This window comes from Schistocerca serialis, chromosome 6 (assembly GCF_023864345.2).
Source record: "Schistocerca serialis cubense isolate TAMUIC-IGC-003099 chromosome 6, iqSchSeri2.2, whole genome shotgun sequence".
In the NCBI taxonomy this organism is placed as follows: Eukaryota; Metazoa; Arthropoda; class Insecta; order Orthoptera; family Acrididae; genus Schistocerca; species Schistocerca serialis.
The window spans coordinates 341,163,321-341,183,256 of record NC_064643.1 but is presented as its reverse complement, the minus strand read 5'-3'; the positions used below and the strand labels follow the sequence as shown (position 1 = coordinate 341,183,256).

General features: G+C 35.7%; 1 protein-coding gene across 1 annotated transcript in view; it reads right to left on the bottom strand.

Annotated features, from left to right (window-relative positions):
* The window catches only part of LOC126484512 (protein madd-4-like), a 320,139-nt gene that overhangs the window by 204,892 nt on the left and 95,311 nt on the right, over window positions 1-19,936 (bottom strand). Inside the window, exon 9 of the mRNA XM_050108049.1 lies at window positions 8,638-8,826. Within this exon, the coding sequence (XP_049964006.1) occupies window positions 8,638-8,826 (189 nt within the window). The remainder of the gene's footprint in view (window positions 1-8,637; window positions 8,827-19,936) is intronic.

Below are 19,936 nucleotides of genomic sequence, written 5' to 3'. Positions count from 1 at the left end.
GAGCATTCACACAAGGTTGGCGCTGGTGGCGACACCTACAACATGCTCACATGAGGAAAGCTTCCAACCGATTTCTCATACACAAACAGCAGTTGACCAGCGCTGCCAGGTGAAACGTTGTTGTGATGCCTTGTGTAAGGAGGAGAAATGCGTACCATCACGTTTATGACTTTGATAAAGGTCAGATAGTAGCCTATCGTGATTGCGGATTATCGTATCGTGACATTGCTGCTCGTGTTGGTCGAGATCCAATGACTGTTAGCAGAATATGGATCGGTGGGTTCAGGAGGGTAATACAGAATGCCGTGCTGGATCCCAACGGCCTCGTATCACTAGCAGTCGAGATGACAGGCATCTTATCCGCATGGCTGAAATGGACTGTGCAGCCACATCTCGATCCCTGAGTCAACAGATGGGGACGTTTGCAAGACAACAACCATCTGCACGAACAGTTCAACGACGTTTGCAGCAGCATGGGGTATCAGCTCACAGACCATGGCTGCGGTTACCCTTGATGCTGCATCACAAACAGGAGTGCCTGCGATGGTGTACTCAATGACGAACCTGGGTGCATGAATGGCAAAACGTCATTTTTTTCAGATGAATCCAGGTTCTGTTGACAGCATCATGATAGTCACATCCGTGTTTGGCAACATCGCGGTGAACGAACATTGGAAGCATGTATTCGTCATCGCCATACTGGCGTATCACCCGGCGTGATGGTATGGGTGCCATTGGTTACACGTCTCAGTCACCTCTTGTTCGCATTGACAGCACTTTGAACAGTGGATGTTACATTTCAGATGTGTTACGACCAGTGGCTCTATGCTTCATTTGATCCCTGCGAAACCCTACATTTCAGCAGGATAATACAAAGCCGCATGTTGCAGGTCCTGTACGGGCCTTTCTGGATACAGAAACCGCTCGACTGCTGCCCTGGCCAGCACATTCTCCAGATCTCTCACCAACTGAAAAAGTCTGGTCAATGGTGGCCGAGCAACTTGCACATCACAATAAGCCAGTCACTACTTTTGATGAACTGTGGTATCGTGTTGAAGCTGCATGGGCAGCTGTACCTGTACACGCCACCAAGCTCTGTTTGACTCAATGCCCCGGCGTATCAAGGGCGTTATTATGGCCAGAGGTGGTTGTTCTGGGTACTGATTTCTCAGGATCTATGCACCCAAATTGCGTGAAAATGTAATCACATGTCAGTTCTAGTATAATATATTTGTCCAATGAATAACCGTTTATCATCTGCTTTTCTTCTTGGTGTAGCAATTTTACTGGCCAGTAGGGTACATCAAAGTTTCTTTCTGAAATGCAAAAATGAAGTGAATGAAGCTCAAACCAATGAACATGCTATTAAACAGTTTATATGTGATGGAGGCAAATGAAATAATAATAAGAGCATTACAGCAGTTACTCATAGATAAGGGAACAGAATTACTGATTTCTCCACGCTACATCACTGAACAAACTGGTGTGGGGCAATGTGAAAATAGAGCTATTGTTGAAGCTGCATATTTGATGCTGAACACAAGTAAATTACCAAGAGAATTGCAGACAGAAGCTTGCAACATAGCAGTCTATATCCTAAATCATACTGGAAGGTCTTCAGTTCCAGTCAAAATCACATGTGTGTTGAGGTACAATAAACCAGAAGGAAAACTCTATCACCTCAGAATTTTTGGCACAGGTTGCTACATTCACATCACAAACATTTTCATTCAAAGTTTGAAAAATAAAGCTATTTTTTAAAAATTTGGTAAGTATTTCATTGGTAAAATGGATTTACAGTCTGGATTCATTCTGAAAGGAAAGCAACCTCGAGTCATGTCATAATATGTAACCCAGAAGTAGTTTGTAGTTTCTGTAGTGATCATGATAAATTTGAAATATCTCTGCAAGAATCTCAGGACAGATACAGTTGGATATGGCCTCCAATGCAGAAGGCTATCTGCTTCCAGAGGAAGTCTAAGTGAAGAAAAATTTGGTGTACATGATTCTAGAGGAATTCATGTGTGAAGTGATGGTAACAAAGAAACAACAGAATTCCTAAAAACAGAAGCTTCTGAATTTTCTGAAAAAAATAAACTGGAGAACAGAAGAAAATGAAGAAAACCTGCCTGGATGGAAAGTGAGTTCTTGATGCTAACCGAAGTTGGTGCTGATGAACAAAAAGTTCCAAACCTTTTTATGAAGTGCTGCAGTCAAATGAGAAACAAAAATGAATGCAAGCTATTAATGAAGAAATTTAATCACCTAACAGAAACAATATAAGGATCTTTAATTGGATATCCTATGAATGTCAAAGTATTACAGAACTGCTGGGTTCCACATCAAAAAGTTATGGCTGACGGAAGTACTTGCTTCACGGCCCAATTGATTGCTAAAGAGTAAATTCGGGAAGCAGGAACTGATCATGAAGATGTATTTACACATGTTGCACATTATGAAACCATTCACAGAAGATTATGGTAAAACAACTTGATGTGAAGACAACTTCTTTGAATGGAATGCTTGAAGGTGAAGGTTTTGAAGATAATACGGGCTGAGTATCTCTCTTGAAACAAATCTCTAGGGTTAAATGAAACAACAAGTTTACTGTTACCAGTCACCGTGACTGGTAACAGTAAACTTGTTGTTTCATTTAATGTCAGTAACAGTCACGGTAAAGCCTAACCTAAAAATGTTCGCATTTAAAATCTCTAGGGAATCAGACAAGCACCACATTGTAGGAACAATTTATGGGAGCCATGGGGAAGATGCATTTTCAAAACAGTACTGCAGATCCTTGTCTGTTTTAATGCAAACACAATGAAAATTAACATGGACAGGGACTGTGGATAGGTGGCACTAAGTGAGTATGCGGCTCACCAGGAGGTGTACCAAGATAGTGGATAACATCAGAAGTTCACTGAGGCTTTTTGCGGATGATGCTATAGTATATCGAGAGGTTGTAACAATGGAAAATTGTACTGAAATGCCGGAGGATCTGCAACGAATTGCCGCATGGTGCAGGGAATGGCAATTGAATCTCAGTGTCGACAAGTGTAATGTGCTGCGAATACACAGAAAGAAAGATCCTTTATCATTTAGCTACAATATAGCAGGTCAGCAACTGGAAGCAGTTAATTCCATAAATTATCTGGGAGTAGGCATTAGGAGTGATTTAAAATGGAATGATCATATAAAGTTGATCGTCGGTAAATCAGATGCCAGACTGAGATTCATTGGAAGAATCCTAAGGAAATGCAATCCGAAAACAAAGGAAGTCGGTTACAGTACACTTGTTTGCCCACTGCTTGAATAGTGCTCACCAGTGTGGGATCGTACCAGATGGGGTTGATAGAAGAGATAGAAAGGATCCAACAGAGAGCAGCACGCTTCGTTACAGGATCATTTAGTAATTGCTAAAGCATTACGGAGATGATATATAAACTCCAATGGAAGACTCTGCAGGAGAGATGTTCAGTAGCTCGGTACGGGCTTTTGTTGAAGTTTCAAGAACATACCTTCACCAAGGAGCAACCAGGATATTGCTCCCTCCTATGTATATCTCACGAAGAGACCACGAGGATAAAATCAGAGAGATTAGAGACCACACAGAGGCATACCAACAATCTTTCTTTCCAAAAAAATACGAGACTGGAATAGAAGGGAGAACCGATAGAGGTACTCAAAGTACCCTCCGCCACACACCGTTGGGTGGCTTGCGGAGTATGGATGTAGATGTAAATGTAGATGTAAATAGTGACCGCAATGCAATAAACACTGTGTCTGGGTGGGCATGTTGGTTAACGTAACTGCCTAATAAGAAGGAGATCCTAGGTTAAAATTGCGGTCCAGCACACACTTTCACTCATCACCACTGATTCCGCATAAAGTCTCAATGCAGCTGACATCAATAGTCACTTCCTTTTCCTTTCTTCCCCCTCCAACTTCAATTTACATAATAAAGAAAGTAGACTTTATGTAACAATTTATATTGATGAAGGCCTAATTGTTGTCATTAAAAATGAAGAAATTATAGCTTTCTGAACAACTGACAATGTGAATTTGATATAACAACAGGTATTCCTGGCAGTTCCCTTCGCATAAAAACAAAGCAAAATGGAGATGGAACAATTGTAACAAGTCAAGAACAATATACAAAACAACTACTGGAAAGATTCCAAATGTCAGCATACAATATGATCTCAATTGTCATTGGATGTGAAGAAAATACTGAGGACTGGAATCAAGTGTAACACATATTCCAGTATCTGAAAGGCACATTAAATTATGGTACTAGTAATGACATAGAATAACATTTGAAAATTTACAATGAACTACTTTCACTAATGACAAACAGACAAGGCATTCAACAACTTACACTGTGGCAAAGTACGCTGGTGGAGCAATATCATGGACAAGTCAGTTGCAAGAGGTAGTGGCTACAGATACCACTGAATCAGAAATTATTTCAGCAAGTGAAGGAGCCAAAGAAGCAATTTGGTTGTATTGCTTACTAAGTGGATTAATATATCTAAAAACACAGATGATGTGACTTACTGAACGAAAGTGCTGGCACGTCGATAGACACACAAACAAACACAAACATACACACAAAATTCAAGCTTTCGCAACAAACTGTTGTCTCATCAGGAAAGAGGGAAGGAGAGGGAAAGACGAAAGGATGTGGGTTTTAAGGGAGAGGGTAAGGAGTCATTCCAATCCCGGGAGCGGAAAGACTTACCTTAGGGGGAAAAAAGGACAGGTATACACTCGCACACACACACATATCCATCTGCACATACACAGACACAAGCAGAAAATGTCTGCATTAAAACTACCAATAAATCCTGAATATCATCAACAGTCAAAATGCAGAGGTCTAACACTACTACATTTGTGAAAGACTCTGAATGGTGAAATTATGTTAGAAGATATTGCTGCAAAGAACCACTTGGCTGGTCTTCTGATGAAGCCACTTGAATGAGTTTGGTTTAATTTGTTAAGAGCAAAGATGAAATTGCAATAGCCGAACTTTATAATTTTTTAACAATTTTAAAACAAAATAACAACAAATGAAAAGATTTACTAGATTACATTTATATGGCATAATCACAAATGCTATTATTAAGTTTGCGCAGTTAATGTATTAAGTTTCTATGATTGTTTTGTCTTTTGGTAATATATACCTAGATGTCTTCCTCCAATAGGATCTGTGAACATGATGAATGAAAAAAATGAATGACAATCTATGGATAGAACAACTACTGGAGTTATATTAGCCTTAACACTGTTAAGCTTCAGTTGTCTGAGAAATATTTTACATGTACCCGCTTGAAGCACCTTCAGTTTTCAGAGAAAATTTGTTGTTGACTATATAAGATACAAGTGCCATGTGTCATATACATGCTAGCATGGAACATATGACAGGGGATACATTATGTACTCAGCAGCTCTTAACTTGTAACTGCACTGTTCTGAAACATCATAATGATTCACTTCTCCATTTTTTCCAATTCCTGCATAAAGTTAATGTTTATTATCACTTAAATTACACACATCATTCACTTTTAGTTACTCATTAGTATAATTAATTTAACTATCACCAACCAGCTGCTGACACCTGGGTGCTATTTTCTGCCTGTAACATTTTTTGTAATTGATTTTTCCTTAAATTTGGCTCAGAGACTAGATAAACCAAAACAAGATGAGATCAGAGTTGAACCTCATTTGCAGCATGCTAGTGGCTGATTCAAATTTCTATTTTACAGTATTACTCACAGGCATACGTGACTGAATAGCAAGAAAATTGATCTATGGAACTTCCATAACTGCCTGTCAATCAATAACCACATTTCGTGTCATAAGAGTTGCACTGTCATGCTCCATAATTGGACAAAGTGCACATCTAGTCTCAGTAGTTATGTAGAAAAGCTATTGAAATATTTAATTTCTACAAATGTACACCAAATGCCAAACAGAATGCAGGCAGAGCAGTAGTATAATTAGTCATGCACTGCCATTGCTGTCTCCAGTATGCAAGGGCGGTAAGTTTTGTCTCAAGGTGTTAAAAGGCTGCAATGAAGTAGCGCAAATTATTACTACTAATTTCACCTGCTAGCAATTATAGCATTAAATTTTGTTGTAGTGTGAAACTCCATGCCTGCAAAGGAAAACAAACTGCTATTTTCATTTCTGCAAATGCATTCCAAAGTGATTGAGTAACATCTGCACTATTAAATTGCTTTTAATAATACATTAAAATAACAGCCTCTGGAATTCCTAAGAACAAGCTAAACTGCATTCAGTATGTAACTAATAACATATAAAACAATACCAGTTTTGCTTAACTCAAAGATAGTGATAAAAGCTACCTTGGCTGCAATTACTTATGAAACAAAAATTCATCTCAAAAAATATCATGCTTGTAGCTGTTTCTGACTCTATGTGGCATCATTAGTAGTGTGAATGATAATCTGAAAGAACTGTTTCACAATAAGATAAACATTCAGTAATTCTGAAATTAAGAGATTTGTTGTTGAAATAGGTGTTTAACAGTCTTCTATGACTAATTAAAAGTGAAAACAAAACATGAAACTCAGATAGAGTTCAAATGCTAAGTTACTTGCTCAATATAAATAACAATGACCTTAAACGTACTACGAATACGTCTGTGCACTCTGCAGTTCAACATGAATATACATTTTCGGAATGCAAGAATATCAGCAGAATTGAAGAGGTACATTAGTTTTGGATTGGGGTACATTGCCAAAGAAAAATGTAATTATATCCAGAACACAATGGAGTACCAGCATATTACTTTTATAAATTCTCACAGGTAACATATCGTAACTAACCATATACCACATTAGAAAGAATTGTCTTCTCTGTCAAACGTATTGTTACAAGAAATGAATAAAATAATTGAAAAATGGGGTATTTTGGAATATAAAATATTATAACCAATGGGAAATCACATAATATCACTGAGGAGAGATTCAAATGTTGTTAATACATGTAGTGGCAAAAGATATGGAGCACGGAAAGGGCAAAATATAATAATAAAAGATCTAGAAGAAGAGGCATCATCCAGCAAAATGCTGCTCAAAATTTTGCTTACACATATTTGCTTGCTTCTTTGTTGAAATTTTGAATATTAGAAGACAACCACATTCTATTCCTTTTTCAATGAATTGACACAGTTTTCTACTACTTACATATTTGCTTGCTTCTTTGTTGAAATTCTGAATTTTAGAAGACAACCACATTCTATTCCTTTTCAATGAATTGACACAGTTTTCTACTACTTTCATAATTTTTGTAAATATGGAACTAAGTGTATGACTCACAATAATTAAATATTTTATAAACTGTGCAGCCATAACATTACGACCACCCTATGTTTTTTGAATGGGAACACTTGCATCAGACCAAGAGCATGTGTCATGGTAAAATAAGTAACAGCTGTTGAAGATAAAGAGGAGTGGCTTCATGTGCACAGAATGGGTAAAACTGTTGATTTAAGTGATTTTGACATAAAGCAGACTGCGATGTTACTCTGTTGTGATTTAATACACGGAAAGTGGTGGCACTAGTACAGCATTCACATTTTGCCATCATCTGCATCTATCAATAATGGATTGGATAAATGAATGATGTGATGTCCCCCTTAGCACCATTGTTCTCCAGTGACATATGGCTGCTGCAGAAGGAGCCATAAAAGTTGTGGCCACTTTATGAAAGACATGTCTGTTCCAGCACTTAAGGTATTTTCCATCACGGCAGTCCTTCATTCAAGACTGAATTAAAATACTCTTAATTCCCACTGATGCTTTGGCACTGAATTCACAACACATCAGTCATTCTGAATACTGATAAATATCATCAAGCACCCATTCAGAGTTTACATTTGCATGCAAAAAGTGAACCCAAGTGCTATAGGGCAAATGATCATATATTCTGGTTTTTAAAAAATTTAAAAAGTCATGCAAAATAATATTTACATGGGAAAAATTGCTGCACACTTTCAGAGAAAAATTTGTGAAATTCTGTATTCATCTAACTGGAAATGAAACATCTGCTATGGCTGGAGAGAAATGTACACAAGAAATGTGTTAAAAATTGAGACGTGCAAAAAACATTTTCACACTAAACAATATTGCAATTTCAAAAATGTGCTTTAATAATGTAGTCAGTGCAATTTATCATTTCCCAATATACATTAAAACAAGAACTTCAATAGCATCCACCAGAAAATATTTACAAGCCATTGCCCAAGGGAAAAACTGTGATTGCAAGATATTGTAGACGCTACAGAGGAAAAAGGTAGTTATGAATTTTAAAGAAAAATCTATATTAAAATATATAGAAGGAAAAAGAAACAAACTACTGAAAGTAAAAATTCACTAACACACATATCCCAGAAAAGGTGAGTTCTACCAATACCTAGCCAATACATAAACAAACAATTTACTACCTTCTAATAAGCACCTTTGGCAGTAAATACTTAATAGACTGAATATACCTGTAGTTCTCTCAGCAAACAAAAACAAATTAATTCAAGCTATAACAATCAAATTATTATTTTTCCTTAACAAAGAAGATAAACACATCAGCCTTTTTCATATCGCCTTTCTTTACCTGAGTTCATCATTGCACGGATCTAGTTTACATTTTTCAATTTCTGCTGGTTTCTTCCCATGGCATTGGGCATCTGGCACTCTAGCATAGGTCTTGACGAACTCCAGATATGTCTTGCAATGAACTTCTCGCTTCCGAACCCCTACACCACACGTCACACTACAGGGTCCCCACTTCTTTGCCATGAAACTGATATAACAAGGATATGGCTTGTAGCAGTCTCTAGGACCACAACTTTTATTAAGTATATGAGCAAATGGTAACAAATGACACAGGTAAGAGTGAATAATCCTAATTTTCCATGTACTTTCACAAGCTGGATGATAACTTAGCTATGTTCAATAACTTGTCTATAGTGTGTGTACTTTCTGTATTATTCCAGGTATTAGTATATTAAATTATTTGTTTATCAACTAATGAAGTGACTTCATACATTACTTAATGATACAACAATTATATCACCCTGTCTGGTATAGATTAAAGCAACTATATTTAAAGTTTCAGTGTAAAATCACTTATACATTTACCTCCCAATTCACAAAAGTATAAAAAGATCTTGATTCTGCATAAGCCACAAAAGAACCTTTTTTGTGAAAATTTAGTTATTTGTGTTCGTGTGAATATAATTATTGATAGGTGCTCCATGAAGCCCTAAGCAAAGAAGGAAAAGTGTAGCACAGCATGTTAAAATATATTTACTCGGTTATTAAGCAAATGTTCTTTTAGGCACACATATTCTTTCAAAACTCACACAGCAGAAATGGATGAATGTTTTCAACTAAACATAATTACAGTTGCATTTCAACAATCTTTTAAATTATTATCATCTATGAAGTCATGATAATCTAGTCAATGTTACATCTTCACATAATTCATTAATATCTTATTTTCACCTGCACGGTAAAATACACACAACAGGCATGCTAGCTAAACTATTATTAGGTTTGTAATGTAACAAGCTTCTTACATAGTACTCTCTAAAGGAAAGGATTCTCTTCCTATGAGTACAGGGTTCTGACACTATGACTAAAATGTAACAGAAATAAGATTTTCTCTTCTTTAATACACATTTTAAAACATATGTCAGTAATTCAATACAGTCAATGATAGGTATAACACACTCAAAGATAAAAATTAACTTGCAGTAGTTTGTCTGCAGTGAATTTCACAGTAATTCACAAATCAGATTGGTTTCTGAATCCATTACTTATTAGGTACAGTTATCTATTTTTCACACCTGTCTCTTGTAGCACATACTTTAAGTACTTTGGAGTAACAAGTAAAGACTTGCATGTATTACTTAATTAAGTAAGTGGTAAATGATAAGCCATGTGGAGTAACAGCTGAAAATCTGATTTAGAATCATTATTTCTGCTATTATCAGTCTGTCATCTACTCATTACAATTACTCGCCTCAGGGCATACCAGGAATTGTATTCTCTATATGTGAAAACATGCATGAAATTACATATGTGTTGCCTCACAGCATTTCTTTTTTTTTCAGGGGCTGAAAATAAAATAATACTATGTGGCGTTCCACAGTCTAAAGCCATAAGAATTTATAAACTTAGTAAAATTATTCAGTTTAGAACATAATCAAGAACTTATCTCCTAAATACTTATAACAATATTGGACAATTTGCAAGAAAATACAATTCAGCAGGGATGCATATCTGCATTTATCAAAACAAACTGACCACTTAAAGTTGGTTATTCATACTAATAGCAACAGCACAATGACTTACTCTCTTATTAGCACAAATTTACTACAATCATTCCTAGCCTGCAAGAGAACATGCTTATGTCTCTACCTCATGAAGAACTAAAGGAATAGAAACTATGAGACATAAGTTACATCTAGCACAAACTATTAATTTCTCTTACTTGATCCTACATCTAAAAAATCACAGAAAGTTAGCATATGTAATGTTAAATTCATCACAGTCTTTAGTTTTTCAGAAATTAAAATTGATGGTACCATCAGCTTGATTGCTGGAGCACCTGCAGATTTTTTTAATGAGTATTTCTTAAGTAAAACTCATTTTCGCATCTCTCCTCTGAATGTACTGTACTGTACTGTACTGTACTGTATAGTGTATATACTCATCAAATTTCAATGTTTTTTCATGCAATAATAGAATCATTAGTTTAAAAAAAAAACATTATACAGAGGGAGATACATACACTGTTAATATCAAATTGCTCTGGAACCACTGAATATACCAAAATAAAGTGATAGTACTGATAAGGATAATATTGTGCTGTACTGACTGCATCTGTAAGTTTTTTTATTTGCAAAGTTATTGAAAAAAACGTATCCTTTCCTTAAAAGTGTTTGAAAACCATTGAAAAGGGGAGTATAGTGATGTGATGTTTGCCATGGTCCACAGTGAGTTTTTTCACAAACATATATCCATACCGTGATAAATATGAAAACAAAGGCTGCTGACGAAGTGGGGTTTACGTTGCTCCACCCCGTAAACTTTGGGTAAAAGTGTAGAATCTGCATTGTACAAGCCCTTTTGACCTTCATATTTAGTATATTCCTCACCTCTGTTTTGAGGAAACTTTCACTGAAAAGGATGGCCCACTTAAAGGATCAAAAACAACATTAAAACTGACAGTCAGATTTTTTTAAAAATGCACAAGTAAAAACCTGTGATCTGCTACCTTCACTGCTTTCCTTAACAATTGAGGTTAACAGTCAATATGAGACCCTAGATATAAGATACTTTTTTCATGCAGCTGTGTTAGCTTGTAACAGGCAAACACAGCATCCAGATATGATGGATTAGTTTAAAAAATAATATACAAACAAAACTTAAAAAATTTCATTAAATATCTTAATTATAAAATACTATTCAAGCTAAGTGTATGTAGTGAGTAAGGAAATAGAAAAGCCCACACCATCCACAAAAAATATTATCAAATATCTCAAAACACTAGAAAGTAAATAACAATACTGAAGTTTTGAGACTAATAGTTTCGCCCTTGTAAGTTCTCAAGGAAAGAGCAAATAACTGTCTGAGAAAATGTTCAATATCACTACAGCCACTAACTAACAGGAAACAGAAATAAGGATTCAGATGAAAGAAGACAAGGAAGTAAAGCCATAGTTCTAAGATAAGAACTAGAATGTAGCAATATCTATCAAAAATGTGTTCACCAGGAGCTGAGATTGATGTTTCCTTTCATTTACTAATTAGTTGGAGTGTGATATTGTTTCTTGTTTGGTATTTCCAGAAACTTACAGAAGTGTCTATAATTTAAGAGTAACCAAGTTTTATCCATAGGTACCTGGAGAATTAACTACCATTTAAGAATCTGGCCCTTAAGCTAGTTTGCAGAAGTGAAAAACTTTAGTTGTTTAGTAAGATTTGTCTTCTGCGTAAGCAGAGCCTTCTGAAGCTGTGCCTTGGAAAACTAAACATCGGGCTGGTGTGTAAGTTCACAGCATTTTTCCATATTATATTGGAACAAATAAGCCCTCGGTCACAAATATTAAGTGAAAATTGACCTGGTTTTGACGCTACTATGAGCATTGTCTTCAGAATTAGACTAACTGTTCTAAAACATATTAGGTATATAGTACATGAATAAAATTAAAGTTTGTACTGACTGGAAAAGATGCAGTACTTACAAGGCACATAGAGGAACAAGTCAGTCTTGTTGCAACCCTTGTTCACAGTACGAGCAGCCCTTAGCGGCTCGCCATCTCACAACTGTTCATGACGTCGCCTTTCCGGCTCAGACCTTTTTTAATATGTGACTTGTAAGTACAGCATCTTTTCCAGTCAGTACAAACTTTAATTTTATTAATGTACTATATACCTAATATGTTTTAGAACAGTTAGTCTAATTCTGAAGACAACGCTCATAGTAGCGTCGAAACCAGGTCAATTTTGACTTAATATTTGTGACCGAGGGCTTAGTTGTTCCAATATAATTCTGACACGGTCACTGAACCTTAGCAGCTATGTTCAAAGTTTTATTTTTCCATATGTTTAATAAACATAACAGATGCACATAACAGGAACTTTAGTCCTCAGTAACATATTATCCTTCACTATTTACAACAGTCTGCCAATGCCAGGATAACTTTTCGAACCCACAAATGTAGAAATCACATGGTTCTGAGGTGAAGAACTCATCGAGCCATGTTCAGAGCACATTTTCATCCAGAGAGGAAGTTCCTTGAAGACTGTTTGATGGTGAACAGAAAAGGTGAGAATCTAAGGATGCAAGATTAGGTGAATATGGTGTGTGCAGAATGACTTCCAACCCAAATCCTCCATAGTTTTTTTTTCTTTTTTATCAATTTAGCAGAATGCAGGTGGGCATTATCATTGAGTAGCATCACTTCACGCATCTTTCTGGTTGCTGTTCTTGGATTGTGTCTGAAAGACATTCATTCAGTTGTTGACAATAAATGTCTGTAGTAATTAATACACCTCGGGGTAGCAACTTGTAGTACACTACACTGCTGTTGTTCCAGTTTGTTTGAGCTCAACCATTCCTTTCTTTTCCTTATGTTAGCATAAAGACAGCATTTTTTGTCACAAGTAACAATGCAGGATAAGAATGGCTGGTGTGTTCCTCAGCCAATTGATGATGAACATGCAGACGCACATATCGCCACCTGCTGATTTTTGTGGGTTAGAGCATCCGGTACCTATACACCCAATTTTTGAACCTTCTCCATTGTATGCAAATGCTGCACAGTAGTGGAATGATCTCATTTCATAACATTTGCCATTTCTCAAGTACAATAATGTGGATCATTGTAGGTTAATGCATCAATAAATAAACTCATAGCAACTGGAATACCAACATTCATAACATAAACACTATGATTTAGGCACCAACCTAACACAGGTGCATTGAAAAATTTAAACATTAGGATACAGCCTTTCAGAGATACTTTATTTATCCTACTGTCACAATTAGATTAACAAAATACATGAACCTTTGTAGATTTATATTACTCAATCTACTCCAACAGAATAAATGTTTACTGAGAAGATATGATATGTTAGCAAAGACTTATCTCTCTATCACTTTCATCTGCAAATTGGCCAAAAGTAAAAAAATATGATTAGAGTTTATTTTTAATACATGCAAATAGGTTTATGACAAAGGATATGTTTTATTGTATCACATGTCATAGTCTGTTTCAGTTCCATTCACAGAAAGAGTACTGGAAGATCTAATGCTTATATCCAACTGTGGAAACATTTATTATTTCCTGATGGAACAATGATGTGCATTCTAAAAACAAAAGAGCGTCAGCAAAACAAAATAAATAATGAGGGAAATAATGGTAACAAGTCACCATGTAGTTTAGACACTGAGCATTCGATAGACACATACAAGACTGAAAACATTGTTAACTTTTCAAATTACATCATTCTTCAAAATACACATGAATACACACATATTCTGCATGGCTATATTGTCCCAACTGATTACATTGCCCCATCTCTAGTGTCAACCTGCAGTGTTGGTATGATGTAGACAGCCAGAACAATATTGCTTTGCAGGTGTATGTGCATGTAATGACTATGTATTCTGTGCTAGTTTGCTCTAAAGAATTATTTAGTCCAAAAGCTTAGCACCATTTTCAGTCTTGTTTGTGTGCGTATCAACTGCTCAGTGCCTCAATTAAATGATGAGTTGTTATCGCCACTTCTCTCATTATTTATATTCCACCCAGGACTTTCCATGGTCACAGTTGTTTGGTGGACTCTCTTTTAGTTCCAGAAGTCACATCATAGTTAATTAGGGAGTGATACTTTCATTTAACTTATTCTTCAGTTTTATTATTAATAACAGGTTTTTTAATCATCATTTCCTTCAACAAGGCTATTGACAGCAGTAAAAATATGGATGACAGAAGGTTCAGGCATGTCTTTGTTAATTGATTTGATTTCTGGAAAATGTGGGAAATCTAATTGGTATGACCAGAAAGGGATTTGACTCCTTTTCTCTTTGAATAGAAATCTTCTGTCACAACCACTGTGTCATTAAACTTAGAACGTGCCACTTTCATTTAAACTAATGCAGAAGAAAGCTAGACCTTTCCTGTTATTAATATAAAAGCATGTCTGTTTCCATATACATTCCTTGCTTTATTATTTTCCTTCAGATCTGATTATCATCCCCAAAGATTTTAGCAAATAATCTGTAGCATTTATTTGTTACTACATGCAAAAAATTGAGTTGCTCTCATCACTTTATCTACAACTGTCATATTGCTACATCTGTATGTTGTTCATGGCTGTCTCTCAGCAGTGATATTGGATTTACTAAATGATACCTATTTATAAATGAAAATTACAGTCACAGATTATGACCACTATGTACCAGTACTGACAATCTTCATTTATCACAATATCATTGACGGATGTGCCACAAAACATAATTTGACAACAATCATCCCCAAAACACCAAGCATATAGTAGATAGTCCATCATTGGTGAAAGCAATCCTTCAGTGATCCATCATAATAGAAAGATATCCTCTGCATGCAGATTGTGACCACAGCATATGTCTTTTCATAAGATTAACAACATGCCACTTTTGACAGGGCCTAACCCAGTAGTGAAGACTGGCTGTCAGACGTATGAGGACAATGCTTGACGAGCTATGTTCCTTAATGCATCCACAAACTTAATTCTAGATCTATGAAGATGCCTAGTAATGATATAAATCAATCAGAAACGCAATTGTAAATGAAATCTGAAATTAACAACAAATACTTATCCAACAGTAAACCCATTTTTATACAGCAAAAGGAGATTGACAGAGATTTCCACTTGATTGGAACATATAAACAGGATTTTGTGGAGCAAGGTATTTACTTCATAACTAGTTATGCAATATTTCTTAGTAATTACATTAATTTTTTTTCTTTGGAAACCTACCTTTACATGCAATAAATTACTCAATGTGATTCTAGAGGTTTGCATTAACATGTCAATTTATAAAAAGCAATTGATGCACTATTCTGTTGATTTACAGCATATTTTCATTTGAATAAACAAACAAAATCTCACGTTATTTGCTGAATGTCTTTCCACAATGATGGGTTATCAAAATAGGATATTCATGTAATCTGAGTATAAATCTCTATTACAGCACAACAAATTTCAATAGGTATATTAAAAAATGGTACTCATGAAACATTTTCTGAAATATAGGACTGTGAACCCTTGTTATTTCAACATGATATGAATCTCAATTACTTAAGTCATATTCTAACACAGGCTATATTGCATATAGCATATTACAAACAGTAAGTATGAAAAGAATAGACTGTTACTCATCATGAAGATGACAGGTTGAGTTGCACACAGGCATTCTTTGGAAAAGAAAGGAGAACACAAACACATCCACAAAAGCACGCACATCTCATGCATGCATGACCACTATTGCTGGTTCTTGGACTGCAAATGTTGCATTGAATAAAAGCAGCAGGAGTGGAGCAGGAAAGGGGGAGGGATAGAATATGTATGAGTGGTAGGAGGAGAGAACTGTCTGGTGGAGCATGCAAGGACTAAAAGGTCGCAGAACAAGACTACCAGGGTCAGCGTCAGGAGGCTGTGGGGAAGAAGGGGGGGGGGGGGGGGGGGGGAACAGGGAGCAGAAAAGGGCAAGGAGCAGAGAGGGCAAAAGACTCATAGTTTCACTAACAGAGAAGGAGAACAATGAGGGTGAAGTGACATGAATTGAGAGGGCAGAGAGGATGGAAACTGTTAGTTGGAGGGTGGGGGAACACTACATTATCATTGGTTATAATTTTGGGAGCACAGAATATGTTGTAAGAATAACTCCCATCTGTGCAGTTCAGGAAAGCTGGTGGTGAAGGGGATGATCCAGATGGGTCAGTTGTGAAGCAGCCATTAGATTCAAGCAAGTTATGTTCAGCTGCATGTTGTGCCAAAGTGTGGTCCACTTTGCTATTGGCCACAGTTTGGCAGTGACCATTCATCCTGGTGAAGAACTGGTTGGCGGTCATGCCAATATAAAAAGCTGTGCAATGATTGCATTGCTCATCTATCATCCAAATAACTTTCCACTCATTTAAGTTCTGGACAAATGCCAAATCAAACTCTTAGCCTTGCAAGAAATGAGATTAATGGATGCAAATACAATGGAATTTGAGGCATATAAAATTTTTAGGGTGAAAAATGACTGGAATACACTGGGATCCCACTCCTATTAACAGGATTAATTGTTCACAGCCAAATAGTAACTATATAACAGATTTATATTCACCACATGAGTGTCTTTCAATTTTAGTCCTATGATGTGTGAACAAAGCTTATACTTCAATACATTGCCACACCCCAATTAATAAAAATAATAAAAGAAATGCTTAGCATGAAATGCCTAAAATTCAAGGGAACAATACCCAAATACTACTGGATGACTTCACTGTCTGAATAGGATGAGAGAAGAAATATGTAAAAACAGTTGGAGAACATACAGCTCACAAAAGAATGAATAATAACATGGAAAGACTAATATAACTGTGCACAGAATCTAACCTCATGTCAATGTCCACAACTTTTTAAAAACTTACAGAAGACAGAAAACACGGAAATCACCAAATTCCCTTTTAGGAGAATTTCAGATTGACAATGTCATCATCTTGTTTCAACATGAAATGAATGTAGAAGTTAAAAAAGAGCAAATACAGAAACAGATTACTATCTTACCACTATAAAAATTAGATGTGCCCCGACAAGGAGAGATTATTATTAAAACATAAAACCTTAAGAAAAGATACAGATATCCTGAATGCTAAAGAAAAATATTTTCGAGAAAAACTTGATATACAGTCATAAGATCTGGATGAAATTCAATCTAAATTGATCAAGTCAGTTCTTGAAATGGCTATGGTAATAGGTAGAGGAAAACAGAGAGTGAAATTCACAACGTGAAGAAGCACTAGAAATAAGAAAATGAATTTGGATGAAACACTGCTCCATCAAAAAGCCTGAAGATTATATTGAATTTACAACACAAAGTTCACTGACAGCAAAAATTATTAGATTAGTTAAACGGAACGATGAGAAGGACCAACTTTTGTAAATTACTGAAGAAAGGGAACCTTAAACAGGAAAACTGTAGAATACTAGAATACTGGTAAGAGACTAATAGACACCTGTAAAGTGTGAAGAACTGAACAAGAAACTGCCAAAGCAATTCCACAACATAACTTTGGATTCACAGCTGCAGAGCATTCAGGAAATACAACAAATTATTAAACAACTAAAAAACAACAAAGCTCCTAGGGATGATCATATAATTGAAAAAAAAAAAAGTGTGATGGAACTGTCAAGCAACAACAAGAAGGAATTGAAAATATCTCAAAGACTGAACAAATACCACAAGGTTGGAAAATAGCACTTATTTATACATCACACAAAAGGGGTCAAAACAGATGTAAACAATTACAGAATGATATCTCTCCTTTCAGCAATGTATAATATCCTGTCAATAGCTTTGCAAAATTTATCAGAAAATCAAACAGAGGAACAAGTAAGAGAATATCGGTGAGATTTTAGGATATGATGATCACATGTCGAACAAGTGTTAAACATAAAGCTCTTAATCAGGTATAAGCAACTTAGAGTTAAAATCTTTATGTGACTCTTTTCAGCTTTAGAAAAGCCTATGATTATGTTGACAGAGTCCTAGGAAAATTTAGATCTAACAATAAAACAATGACAATCAATAAGTAAACTTTGACTAACAGAATTTTCAACACTAAGTTTGTTGGCAAAATGTCAAAATCTTTTGAAATTTAAAAAAAAAGCATGAGCCAGAGGGATGTATTGTCTTCATTATTATTCAGTAGCATTTTTGAGAAAATACTATGAGAATGAAGCAAAAGAACAGTAGAAGAAGTAATAAATAAAGCAAAGCTTGTAAGAAAGAGGGGGAACTTCAAGATTTTCTGTTTACCTTTTGCTGATGAATCAGCAATGTCGACAGAGAATTTACAAGATGACTGCAACAGATAAAACTTCCATCAAATAGTAGCAGGAGAAACTGGATTCAAATTACAAATCTTGTTTGAGAAAGTGTATGCCTGACCAACATTAAAGGTGCACCAATATATATGGAATTAAAATATTGAAAAATAAAGAAAGAGTGTTCCAGAATTTAAATACTTGGGCGAAATAATCCAGCCAAATGCTCTGGAAAAGACAGCTAATCTAAACAGAGCCAGAAAAAAGGAAATGGCATGATACTTAACAAAGAAGATGTACAATAAAAAAATGCTTAGCTATTAATACAAAACTGAGGCATTAGAATCTGATGATTAAAACTGGACATCTTTATGCCTGAGAATTCCTTGCAAAAAAAAAAAAAAACAAGGAAGTGTACTGAAAAACTGAGACTATAATAGATACAATGAGAAAGTGAAGGATTACATAATATGGCCATTAAAAAGACTGGATAACAAGAGGCTGATAAAGAAATCAAGTTCTTTCATAAAACTCAAAAATCTAATTTTTTTTTTTTTCACAGAAGTTGAGAAATACCAACAGTAGTTAGGGATAACAAACAAAGACATAGAAAACGGACATGAATTAAGGGGAAAATGTACAAAAAATCATGGTTTTTACAGAAGAAAATACAAAAGAACAGAGAAGGGACATGGCTGAAAGAAAGAAGAGAATAACAAAGAGCAAGAATAAGAATGTGGTGGGAAGTTAAAAAAAAGGAAAAGAATAACGATATAAATTACTGCTTCATGTGGTCCTGAGTTTACCAAATTCAAACAATAACAATAATTGAGGTTCATCATTTATACCTGCAACCTATCCAACAAATGATATACACTTGCAAGAGACATATTTATGTTATGGTTATGCCTACTTCAAGAATTTCTAAAATGTATTAAGTGCCTTTTTTGTTGGATATATGCTGGTCTACAAGCTTTGATAATCAAGAAGAACTTGTTTGATTCTGTAGAAAACTCATACTTCATCCCAAACATATACCGAGCGAGGTGGCGCAGTGGTTAGCACACTGGACTCGCATTCGGAAGGACAACGGTTCAATCCCGCGTCCGGCCATCCTGATTTAGGTTTTCCGTGATTTCCCTAAATCGCACCAGGCAAATGCTGGGATGGTTCCTTTCAAAGGGCACGGCCGACTTCCTTCCCCTTCCTTCCCTAATCCAATGAGACCGATGACCTCGCTGTTTGGTCTCTTCCCCCTAAACAACCCAACCCAACCCATCCCAAACATACAATTATCATGAGCACTAATGAGAAGAGAA